This window comes from Electrophorus electricus, chromosome 5 (genome assembly GCF_013358815.1).
Source record: "Electrophorus electricus isolate fEleEle1 chromosome 5, fEleEle1.pri, whole genome shotgun sequence".
Classification (NCBI taxonomy): Eukaryota; Metazoa; Chordata; class Actinopteri; order Gymnotiformes; family Gymnotidae; genus Electrophorus; species Electrophorus electricus.
The window spans coordinates 8,638,499-8,650,517 of NC_049539.1; the positions used below are offsets into that span (position 1 = coordinate 8,638,499).

Sequence of the window (12,019 nt, forward strand, 5' to 3'; positions counted from 1 at the left end):
TAAAGTGCAGTCTGAGGAACTAATTTTGGGCAGGTCTATTTCTGAAAATATCCTGAAATGAGGGCATCCTGTCAATGTAGGACAAAAGGATTGTTACAAGATTTTTGATCGATACAGATCAAAAACCTAAACTCTTTTGGTGATGGACACATCTACTTATCTCGGTAGCACAATAGAATCAGTTGTGAAGTGTAAGTATTAGGGCTGTAAGCTGCTGAGTTCAGAACTCAAAGCCCAGATTACCCTTTAGGGTAATGCATTCCCGACAGCATTCCTCACTTCAGCGGGCTTTCCCTTTGTCCCAGGTGGAGGAGCGTTCCAAACTGAACCGCCAGAGTTCTCCTGCCCTGCAGCACAAGGTGGCCAACCGCATCTCCGACCCATCGCTGCCCCCTCGCTCCGAGTCGTTCAGCAGTGGCGGCATCCAGCAGGCCCGGACGCCGCCGGTGCACCGGTCCGTCGAACCCCAGGTACAGCCTCTTGCAGACGGCTTCGCACTCTGTCCAGTCCACGGAAGTGGCACGTGTTGACCGTGAAGTTGTGGCTTCCACAGATGGCCCACCTCGTGTCGGTGAAGTCCCACGGCTCCTCCATGACAGGCTCCCAGTCGCTGCATGACCAGTCTTCCCAGGGTGTCTCGGCGTTCCAGGAGAGCCTGTCGCCCCACCGGCCCCCCATGCCCCGGCAGAACTCCGACCCCACCTCGGAGACGCCGCTGCCTCCACCCCGCGTCACCAGCCGGGAAGAGAAGTTCGACCGCAGCTCCTGGCTAAGGCAGGAAGAGGAAGTTCCGCCAAAGGTGAGCGCTTTGGGCCAGAGAGGGTGCACAGACGCAGAGTTATTTCGCAGTGGGATAGGTGAATGTCTTTCCACTTTTCATTTCACCCCACAGGCTTATCTGTCGGTATCTGTGATGTTTGCTGCTTTTAGGTCCCTCAGAGGACCACCTCTATATCACCTGCCCTGGTCAGGAAGAACTCCCCTGGGAATGGACCAGGAGGTCTTGGACCAAGGGCTGGCTCCCATCTCATCCGAGCTAGGTAGATACAGACCTCCTGACCTGTCTTGAAGCTGATAGTTGATAAGTGTGTGGGGTTTTTTGTGTTTGTTTTATGTTTTTGTTTTTAATTTGTGTTCATAAAATAACAACCACTGATCGGCATTTGCTGCTGTTGTTGTTCCTTGTTGTTATTTAGAAATAAGACTTTGTTCCCTGACTTGTCTTCTTTTTGACTTGAAACCTGAAAATAAAATTAAATAAAAAAACTTTATCATCTCTCAACAAAAGCAACAGGTTCTGAATGTGAAAGGCCAAGTATTCAATGCACCTTAAACTTTAAGCAGTCGCTAACCTTCTCAACACCTCTTGCTTGTGGTCCTCTATTGCCGCAGCAACCCAGACCTTCGCGTTTCCATAGAGCCTTCCCTCCCGAGGACGAGTAGTGGCAGCTCCTCCAGCTCCAGCACCCCCAGCTCCCAGGGTGGCTCCAGTGAGAGGAACCGCGTGGGAGGTGAGAGCTCCTCCGAGTCCCAGGCTGAGAAGCTCTCGGAGCTTCCGCTGCACGTTCTTCCCTTGCTAGCACCCAGGGCCTGGCCGTGCGCTTCAGGACGCTGCCATCTGCTAGTGCCTCTGCCCCTACTCTTAGCCGGTTTGTTTGTCGTCTCTGGTTCGCCGCAGGTTCCGCTAAGCCTGAGGGATCTCCAGCCATCTCCCAGGAAGCCAAGTCTAAAACACAGGAGGAGAGCAAGGAGCTGCCCAGGCCCAGCCGACCAGCGGTAGGCATCCAACCGTACATTTTCTCCGAAGGTCACTCTGAAGCTCTCTCGTCTGCCATAAACGTGCCATAAACGTGCCATAAAGTTCACCAAAAACTCTGTCCTAGGACCGTGCCCTAGAGGGTGGATCTCCGTGCGTAATGCTTTGTACCTTAGCTGTGTGCTAATAACCATTTTCCCATCTAACATTTTCTTTAATCCATCTCTCAATTCTTTCTGCATTCCTCTTCCAACATTCTATCTACTGCTGATCCTCTACCACAGAGTTATAAGAGGGCTGTAGATGAGGTTAGTAAGACATTTGTCATCTCTCTCTCTCTCTCTCTCACTTCCCACTCTCTCGACACTCATTTACTCACATCTTTTTCTCCAGCATTCACTCACTCAGGCACTCAGTCACTGTCTCTCTTTTGCTCCTCCACCGCTCATTCTGAGAGCGGGCTATAAATGTAATGACTTCTCATCTACGTACCAGCGCCGTGTCACACACCTTCATTAGCTGCACTTTTCTGCATCACTCTAATTCGACTCGGTCTCTCGCAGTCTCAATAAATCCCTGACACTGTCTCAGGGTTCTAACTGTTACCTTGGCAACAGCGGTCTCCGGGCAGGGGGAAGCAGAGATTTGTTTGCCTAACCTCCACTGCCACAGACATGGAGATGTGCCATTCTTGGGTTTGCTTTTGAACAATTTCAGCCAAATGCCCATATCACACTGCAAGCACAGCTGGTTCTTTTCCCCTAGATGCAGGTTTCCCACATATGGTGGTAGATGTAGAGCAGGGGTGTCCTACTGCGTGCCTGCAGGACTCCAGCGCAGCAGGGTTTAGTGGCATTCCCTCAACTCGCCCACCTGATTCAACACATGAGGGGCTTGATAATTAGCTGGCAAGTTGATTCAGGAGTGTTAACACAGGGGGTGGGTCTCCAGGATTGCCATTTGTTGCAAGATTTTGAGGGTCCATCTTCCCGGCTTCTGCCTCACTTGTACATTTTAATAACTTGGAGTTTGATGATGTGCCACGTGTTGCGCTCGTGGAATTCTGTTTTCTCAGTGGCATTTCCTTTTCTGTTCGGCTGCACGGTCCTCGGCTTCAGGAGGAACTGGTAAGAGTTGCAGGCTGTTAGGACTCCCTCTAACCCTCCTGCATGCGATGTCCAGGCACGACAGGCTGCTCTGCCTCGTGGGCCCGTTCCACCTGACTCGAGACTCTGCACGAGGCTGCCCTACCCTCCCCGTTATGCATCATTCACTGAAATGATGGACAGACTTCCCTTCTCCCACCCCATCAAGGATCCTGCTGGCACTGTCCACCATTTTGTTTCTGTCCTTTTGTTACAAGTTAGCGTTAGTGTATAAAACTGAGATAATGCTCAGCTTGTGACACATCCCTTGCTTCCCACAGACAAGCATCTTTGCTGCTGTCAGAGTCATTTCCTGTTCCTGACAGAGTAGTCACAAGAGCTTTGTTTCTAGTCTTTTTTTTCCCCACATCGGACATTCGGATAAGTTGCAAAGCGGTCTTTGAAGACTGGTGATTAATGTGAAACCTCACGTTAATCATCACTGTGACCTTTCACCCGCAGGATCTCACCGCTCTGGCCAAAGAACTCAGAGAGCTGCGCTCCAACGAGGAGACCAACCGGCCGCCTGTCAAAGTGACTGACTACTCATCATCCAGTGAAGAGTCTGAAAGCAGTGAGGAGGAGGAGGGAGAGGGAGGAGCCCACGATGGAACAGTGCCCGTCAGCGACATTCCGCGCATTATGTGAGGCTTTCGCTGTTTTTTGCTGTTCACATTTTTGTTAAAAAAGAATAGGTGTGTGGTTTTTGGGTGGGTGGGTGGGTATGTGTGCGCTCCATGCCTGGCTGTATTCAAGTACAATCTCCAAATTCTTCAAAATGTCTGTTCAATTCTTATGTTAGTGTTTGTTATCTTCTCAAATTCACAGTGAACCTTCTTTATAATCTTGCTTTTTGTGAAGTGCGAGTATTCGTTCCTGCGTGTGTGCGTGGTGCCCTTTTGAATGATGTTCCAAGTGACCAGGATTTTTTTGTCAGAATATCATTTCTTACATAAACTTTGCCCTCACCAGTTAGAATGCTCCAACGTCGATTTAACAAAACTGCACTGATGCATTCTCACACTGTTTAGAGTGAGAAACCTAGTGAGCAAGGACTATCTAGCAAGCACAAGCTAATGATGATTTTGAATGATTTGGGTTTTTTCCTGTTTAATTATTCTTGGGAAAGTTTCCTAAATGTTTAATATAACACCATCTTGGTATCGTAGTCATTTTTATTATTATACAACGTTTCCTGGCTTTTAACAGGCCATCGGCTGGCCATGGTGGCAGTGAATCCTTTGGAGGAATGGTTGGTCAAGAGGACTCTCACGAAGAGCCGTATGGAAACAACTCCAAAGACAGCACCCTGATGATGAGAGAGGTAAGACCCCCAGCACTGATGGCTCACATGACCTTCTGACCTATGACCCGTCATCTCTAGCATCAATGAACTCTGGTCCAGATGGTTCCTTCTACACTCATCTGTTTTGTCTGCCACCTTTTCGTTTTCTTCTTGGTTTGTTTTTATTAGTTAATTTTATTTCTCTTCACTATGATTTGATGGTTCAGTTCTTCTCACCATCTTGACTTCCCCAGCACCTCCACTTTATTAAAAAAAAGTGTTCTCTGATGGCTCCTCCCTCTCTCACTGCCAGGGGAGCCCAGGTTGCGTTCCCCACGTTTCCCCCCCAAGGTGGCGCACTGGCCGTGCTTGGCGGGGTGCTTGCAGGGGCCAGCAGTAGCATAGCCGTTCTTCTGTCTTTGTTCCTCTCCTGCAGATGTTTGGGGAAAGAAAGCGCTCGGGTCACGCCGAGAGCAACGGTTTCCCTGGTAACGCCAATCTTCCCGATCTAGTGCAGCAAAGCCACTCCCCCTTGGCCACGCCCAGCGAAGGCCCAGGCCGCCACTCCAGTCTGCATGCGCAGGACCTGGACTCTGTGGCTGAAGTAGGTGATGCTGCAGCTGTCCAAGCCAAACCCCTGCTCTCCAACCCTTGACCCAACTCTAACCTGACCTCCTTCCCTCTCGCCTCTAACCATCACCATCCAGGCCGGTCCAAACAAACATCTCTATCTGGTTGTCTTCTGGCTGTAGGTTCAGGGGTGGCCCGCTCTTATCTGATCTCGGACTCCCGTCCCTTTCTTGTCTGTGGGCAGGTTTTCTTTGTGATGAATTTCTCATTTTACAGTACTGCTCATTTTTTTTTTTTTATCATCTATAAACGCATGAAACGAGAGCCGTGCCATTTATGTACAATGTTGTGTACTTTCTAAACAATTTCTGGTTTTACTCTGACTAAATGCTTCCTTGCCTGTGCTGCCATGAGACTTTGTCTTTTTAAAAATTTTGGATTTTTGGATTTACGTGTTGACAGTTATGTATACATTGGCATTAACACTTGCTGCATACTGTATGCCAATTTAGCACTGTGCTGCATTCAGCCATGTAATCAGTTGCCAGTTTACAATGAAGGGCAAGAGTGCATGTGTGCGTGCGTGAGTGCCATTTTCCTGATCTGTCACCGACAGTATGGGAGTGGGTCAAAAGCCTCCTTTACCCCATTCGTGGACCCAAGGGTATACCAGACCTCACCCACCGAAGACGGCAATGAGAACTCTGCCTCAGGTCTGCATCTCTCAGTGCTCTAATGAGATACGGGATAATAATTCTGTTCCACGGAGCTTGGTTCCCTTGTCCTGTTTTGTGGGTTAATTGAGGTCGTTTTGTCTCGCTGCAGCTCTCTTTGCGGACGAACTGCTGAGGCAGGAGCAGGAGCAGGCACGGCTCAACGAGGCACGCAAGATCTCCGTGGTCAACGTCAACCCCACCAACATCCGGCCGCACAGCGACACGCCCGAGATCCGCAAGTACAAGAAGCGCTTCAACTCCGAGATCCTGTGCGCAGCCCTGTGGGGTGAGTCCAACCGCCATCCTGCCACAGTTCCGCCCCCCAGCTGAGCCCCGTCGGAGGCTGGATGTTGACCCGTCCGCGCTCCGTGTGCCGTAGGAGTGAACCTGCTGGTCGGAACCGAGAACGGACTGATGCTGCTGGACCGTAGTGGTCAGGGCAAGGTCTACAACCTCATCAACCGTCGCCGCTTTCAGCAGATGGATGTGCTGGAGGGTCTCAACGTGCTGGTCACCATATCTGGTAAAACAATACAGGCACTCACAGGGGCTGAACCAATACGAACATTTGGTAACTGATACTGACTGCACAACTGATAATAACTGAAAATTTTTGCATGGTCAAAAATTTAATAGACTGTAGTAGTTTACAGATTTCAGATCTGTAGTTTACAGGTCTGCAGTAAACAGATTTCTTAACCAGCAGAAACTCACAAACTCTTAAATAACAAATATAAAACGGACTACTTCATACATTACCTTATAACGGGTAAAGCAGCTGTCTTGCTGGGACATGTGGCTTGTACATCTTCATTTGGTGGCCACGCAAGGCCCGGTATTCACAAACTGGGTTATTAGTGAGCCTAAGGCTCTGATGGTATAATCCAATTTTATCAGCCAAACAATATATTGTTCGGTACTAGACTTTCGCCATTCAGCTTTCGTACGGATACATCCAGATTCAGAGAAATAAAAAAAATAAAAAAAAGTAGGATTACAAAAAAGATCGTGCCCTTCCTTCCTCCTCCAGGCAAAAAGAATAAACTGAGGGTCTACTACCTGTCGTGGCTCAGGAACAGGATACTCCACAATGACCCTGAAGTGGAGAAGAAACAGGGCTGGACCACTGTGGGGGACCTGGAGGGGTGTGTTCATTACAAAGTTGGTATGTCCCATTCAGTGCTTTAGTGTGATTCTTCCAAATTTTTGTAAAGCACCCTGTCCAAGGTTCCAGATGATTAGTGTTTCACAGAGTGACTTGTATTTATGCTAAACCTTGCATGTATGTCTTTGCATTTAAAAGTGAAATATGAGAGGATCAAGTTCTTGGTGATAGCCTTGAAGAATTCTGTGGAGATTTATGCCTGGGCTCCGAAGCCATACCACAAATTCATGGCTTTCAAGGTGGGAGACAGAATCCATCAAGACTCCATTTACAAAATTTTATCAGTATCTTCAGCTGTCAGACCATTTGTAATCACTAGTGTTATATCAGAGAATTCTTAGCTATCCCATAAGTTGAGAGAGTATATGATTCCAGTTGCTATTTCACTTCTTCAGAAAAACAGAACTCATCAGTAGGGCTCTCACAATTTATTGGTATGGTCTCTCTCCTTCTTCCCCCAAAGTCGTTCACTGATCTGCAGCATAGGCCCCTGCTGGTTGACCTAACTGTGGAGGAGGGCCAGAGGTTAAAGGTCATCTACGGCTCCAGTGTTGGCTTCCACGTGATAGACGTTGACTCTGGGAACCCGTACGACATCTACATCCCATCCCACGTAAGTGACAGTGGGCTGGACAGAGGAGCTTTCGCCTTCCTCAGCCTCCACCGAGCTTCCTGAGGTCAGGGTCAGGGCGGAAGACCTCTACCACAAGGACAGTGTACTGAAATCTGTTGCTGTCCAGCTTCCTAATGTGAAGTATTGCTACTACAACAACTGCTGCTACTGCTACTTAAAACAATAATAATAATAATTTGGTATTATTATTATTATTATTATTATTATTATTATTATTATTATTATTATTATTATGCTGTGTGGATCTGTGGATAATGTATCTAAGACACTGTTATTAACTGAATATTTATTAATGTTGTATATACTGATATGTAAATGTCATGTCTGTATCATTTTCCAATCCTGTGTAATAGTGCTAAACGTATAACGCAAAATGATTTTGCTTAGAGCAAAAGCATTTCCCCCGACCTACGACCTTTGACCAACCAAAAGCGTGTGTCTGATTAAAGCGATCCGAAGCAACCACAACATCCTAAGGTCCCCCATTGGAGGTGGCGCAAGCCGGGAGGCAGCCCATCTGAGGGTGGCCCGGACTTTTGAGCAGGTTTGGGGGCGGTCAGTTTGTGGCGGTGAGGAGACTTTATTGTTGCAGCAGTTTCTCGCCGGGGACAAAAAGCGCTGGCTGGCCCCCGAGGGAGTGGTGCGCTGAGGGGGAGGGGGGAGAGCGCCACCTGCAGGGGAATGTTGTGCACTGCCGCTCGTGCTTGCCACCGAGGCTCATCTGCCCCCACCCCTCCCCCTCCCCCCGTGTTCCCTCCCCCAGATTCAGGGCAGTGTCACCCCCCACGCCATTGTGGTGCTCCCCAAGACTGACGGGATGGAGATGCTTCTGTGTTATGAAGATGAGGGGGTCTATGTGAACACTTACGGCAGAATCACTAAAGACGTGGTGCTACAATGGGGAGAGATGCCCACCTCTGTTGGTAGGTCGTGGTTGTTTTTTTAAATTGGACACAACGCCCCTGTTCTCCTTGCAGGGCCCCCATGCCCTGCTTATAGGCCATGCCACCCCCCTAAGCCCAGCACTTCCCTGCGCTCCAGCCTCAACCATCTATATAAACATACGTTTGCCTCACTAATCCAATAAAAATACACATACACACACCTCTGTTGCATGCCTTTTGTTCTTCAATCTGGATCTTCATTCTTTTTCTGTACAAGACAGCAGTCCCTGCATACAATCAGACCTCGGCCCTGGGCACAGCCGTCTGTATCGCTTTCCTAAACCCCCAGACTCCAGTTCACCTTTTTAGCCATGGCATGTGGTGTGTGTGTATGCAGTTCATTTAGTTGTGGGTTTTTTGGGTTTGGTTTTGTTGTTGTTTTTGTTGTTGTTGTCGTTGTCGTCGTCGTCGTCGTCATCGTCTTCCTTGTTGTTTGAAAGTTCCAGTCTGTAGGTATTACCTGACACCAGATTCAGCACTCCATGTGCCTCTAACAAGCTTAGTTCATTTGAGGTGTGTTTCATTTTGGTCTTCACATTGTTGAATAAATCTGAAACACATCTGACTGTCTTTCTATGTCCCTGAAGCCTCAAATGCACCTCAAATACATACTGGAGCATTGCAGTGAAACAGGATGGGTGCTTCATGGATCCCAAGTGATGTTGATGTATCTGAATGTTAAAAGTGGAGGTCCATTTCAGATGCGAGACCCCACCATGAGAATCATGAACATTGCTGACTCTGGTGTGGAAGGGGTCTAACTTTTTAGGATGTCTTGTTTACAGCAAATGAGCTATCTGTGTGTCTTGGATGTGCATCATTCATTTTTAGCACTAAATATTTTGGGGGTTTTTTGTTCTCATCTTTGTTTTGGAAGAATGTGAACGTAAGTTATAATTTATTTTATTTCAGTTATTTCTTTTATTGCCAATACTGAGAATTCCAGTTCAGCCCAAGCAACTGGCCCCTCCCTCTCCCCCGGCTCAAAAATAGTAAATCCAAATGTTCAGTGGTTTCTTACCCAGAATGTGAACAGTTCACATCCCTCTGGTTTTCTGAAACCTAATCTCTTGTGATCTGCCTTGTTATCGTCATAGTTTCATTATCAACATCTGTGAAATTACCTTTACATTCATGTCGGTACATAACATTGCTCATAGTCAGTGTAGGTTTCCGCATGGTCTTCATAGACCCACTGTGCATCGAATCTTGACTGCTGTCATGTTGAGTGCTTCAGTCTCTTTATCCAGCCTTACTGATATCCTGCCTACAGAGGAGAACAAATATGCCATCATAATCATTGCTGATCTCGAGCAGGCTGTATTTTCTGAGCTTCAGAAACTGCTGCAATAATTACCTCCTGGTGGTGTGGGGTGTCTGGGGTGAGACTGTCTTTTATTCTGGCCCAGGCCAGTTTTGGGTTGCTGTTGACAGTCAGAAGTCGTTGAGGAACGGGGCGTTCTCACAAACGTGTCGTGCTTCCTGCCCTCCCTTTTCAGTGGCAGTCATCGCTGTCCTGTCGTATGTCCTGCGTCCTGTCCCCCTTACCCTTCTGTAGCCTACATCCACTCCAACCAGATCATGGGCTGGGGAGAGAAAGCCATTGAGATCCGGTCCGTGGAAACGGGACACCTCGACGGAGTTTTCATGCACAAGCGAGCTCAGCGACTGAAGTTCCTGTCTGAGCGAAATGACAAGGTGAGTTACTGCAGTTGCTGTCCTTGGATTTGTGGGGATGTTGAGCTCCATTGGTTCCAACACACCGTTTATTGATTTTTGGACTGGCACATTCGAGGACATTTGATCTGCTGGTCCAGCTAAATGTTCAGTAGATGTGGTGAGTGGTTGAGTCGAAAATACTTTTAGAATATATCAACCTGTTGCTTAAAATAATCCACAATGATCAGTAGGCAGTTTGTGCTATTGGCCACTGAGAAAGGGGCTGTGTTAACATCTGTTTCCCTGAGTGTCCCTTCCCTCTGCTTTTTGGCAGGTCTTCTTCGCCTCAGTCAGATCAGGAGGCAGTAGCCAAGTTTTCTTCATGACCTTGAACCGAAACTCCATGATGAACTGGTAACTTGTCCACACCCTCCCCTGTATTGTGTCTGTGGACATGTTCTGTTTTGACAAGCAAGGGAGGGGGGAAATTGGGGGGGGGGGGGGGCAAACAGAAAACCACGGTATGTGGAATAGCAGAACAGTAGAATAAAGACCTGCCCGGGTTCCGCTCCAGAGAGCCAAACAGTCAGACCCACCTCCACAGTCCGTTATGGAGCGATCCCCAGACCACCAAGGGGCGCCAAAGAACAACAACTTCTATACAGATTTTTTTTTTATGGCTCTTTCCTGTGGGGTTCTTATATTTTTCAAGACAGATATGTATGCTGATTCTTTTGGAGGAGGTTGTTGGTGGAATGGAACACAAATTCCCCAATGTAGAGTGATTATTAAGAAAAAATATTGTAACTGTTTAGACAATTCCAACACAATAATATATTGCTGTTGGTCTATACATGGAAAAATCTCTGACAAACAGTTCCCTGTTAGGGGTTGGTGCGTGCGTGTGCGTGCGTGCATGTGTGTGAGTGCTTGCACACATGCTCACCCTTGTTTGTTGTACACTCCAAACTTACATGGAACACATTTCAACACTTTGTTTTCAAAGTTGCATTATGTCACACTGTAGCTGTACTTGAGTATATGTCCTGTGTGTGGGTGTGTGCGTGAACGAGTGGGTGAGCGATTAGAATGTTGGAAAACAAAAAAAAAAACAAAAACGTACCATTCATAAAAACCACAAGAAACAAAGTATAGCTAAGACAAATCTGGAAAGGGATGTCTCGATGTTTTGTACAATCAGAATAACGAGTAGTTCCAGTACATTTTTGACTGTCCAAAAAAATGAATAAACAAAATAAAATAAAGCTCCATTTCACATTATTATGAGACTATGCTGTAATTTTGTATTTTAGTTTGGACATTCATTGCTCTCAGCACAAGGGCAGTGAAGGCCATAGGTGATCAGTGGAGACGTGTGGCTTAGGGCTGTAAGCGAGGTGCTCGCCACTCCTGCCGTCCTGCTGGCTGACGGCACGTTAGTGATATTCTCCACCTCCCTCTGTGTCCCTGCTCATCCTGTTCGCGCCTCGGCTTTCCGAACAAACAGAGTCCCGCCAGCAAACCCAGAACACACTGAAACTGTGACTCCGTAAGAGAGCAGCTTTCAACAATGCACTCGGCTCTTTGGGCAATCTACTAGCTACTTCATAAAACTACAGTGAATTACTAATGTGATGTTTTTTCCTTTGTCTGAGTTGTGTGAAAAGAAGGAATGAGTTTTATGTATTGAGCTTCCTCTAAACCTACCTCATTTTTTCCATCTAGTCATTCAGTTGCCATTTTGTATACAGACCATGGCTTGTCAAAGATAATGATGATATTTTCACTATAGTTTACACAGGGAAAGGCAATATTTAGATTGTAGATTAGATTAATCAAAACATTAAGCCATCCATTGTATTTGATATTTGATCATATACAACTGACTTTTGACTTCAACCAAATTTTCGTCTGGGCTTATCTTCCCGGAATAAAAAATATGATTGAGTTAGACTGGCACTTTATACAATGAATCAAAAACCCTCAAAATTATTTTAAAAATGTGGTTTGAAATGTTACACCTGGACTCTGTTTACTCAAAATGCATTTTTATCACCAGTGCCAAAATCACAACTTAAAAATGTCATACTCTACAACAAATTATATAAATTAGAATTCTTCTAAATTGTTTACTGTGTTAAAATG

General features: G+C 46.8%; 1 protein-coding gene across 5 annotated transcripts in view; it reads left to right on the plus strand.

The window, feature by feature from the left end:
• tnikb (TRAF2 and NCK interacting kinase b) overlaps positions 1-11,155 on the plus strand; it is a 35,606-nt gene extending 24,451 nt beyond the window's left edge. For 3 of the 5 annotated variants that reach the window (XM_027008045.2, XM_027008042.2, XM_027008043.2), the window contains 17 exons: positions 306-470; positions 554-799; positions 931-1,040; positions 1,393-1,511; positions 1,679-1,776; positions 3,364-3,545; positions 4,111-4,225; positions 4,623-4,790; positions 5,373-5,469; positions 5,582-5,758; positions 5,852-5,995; positions 6,503-6,637; positions 6,776-6,876; positions 7,101-7,250; positions 8,035-8,194; positions 9,774-9,913; positions 10,209-11,155. In XM_027008045.2, coding sequence (XP_026863846.2) covers positions 306-470; positions 554-799; positions 931-1,040; positions 1,393-1,511; positions 1,679-1,776; positions 3,364-3,545; positions 4,111-4,225; positions 4,623-4,790; positions 5,373-5,469; positions 5,582-5,758; positions 5,852-5,995; positions 6,503-6,637; positions 6,776-6,876; positions 7,101-7,250; positions 8,035-8,194; positions 9,774-9,913; positions 10,209-10,292 — 2,391 coding nt within the window. In that variant the 3' untranslated portion in view covers positions 10,293-11,155. The remainder of the gene's footprint in view (positions 1-305; positions 471-553; positions 800-930; positions 1,041-1,392; positions 1,512-1,678; positions 1,777-3,363; positions 3,546-4,110; positions 4,226-4,622; positions 4,791-5,372; positions 5,470-5,581; positions 5,759-5,851; positions 5,996-6,502; positions 6,638-6,775; positions 6,877-7,100; positions 7,251-8,034; positions 8,195-9,773; positions 9,914-10,208) is intronic. The other 2 variants (XM_035525998.1, XM_027008044.2) reach the window with 2 other exon arrangements.
• The last annotated feature ends 864 nt before the right edge of the window (positions 11,156-12,019 follow it).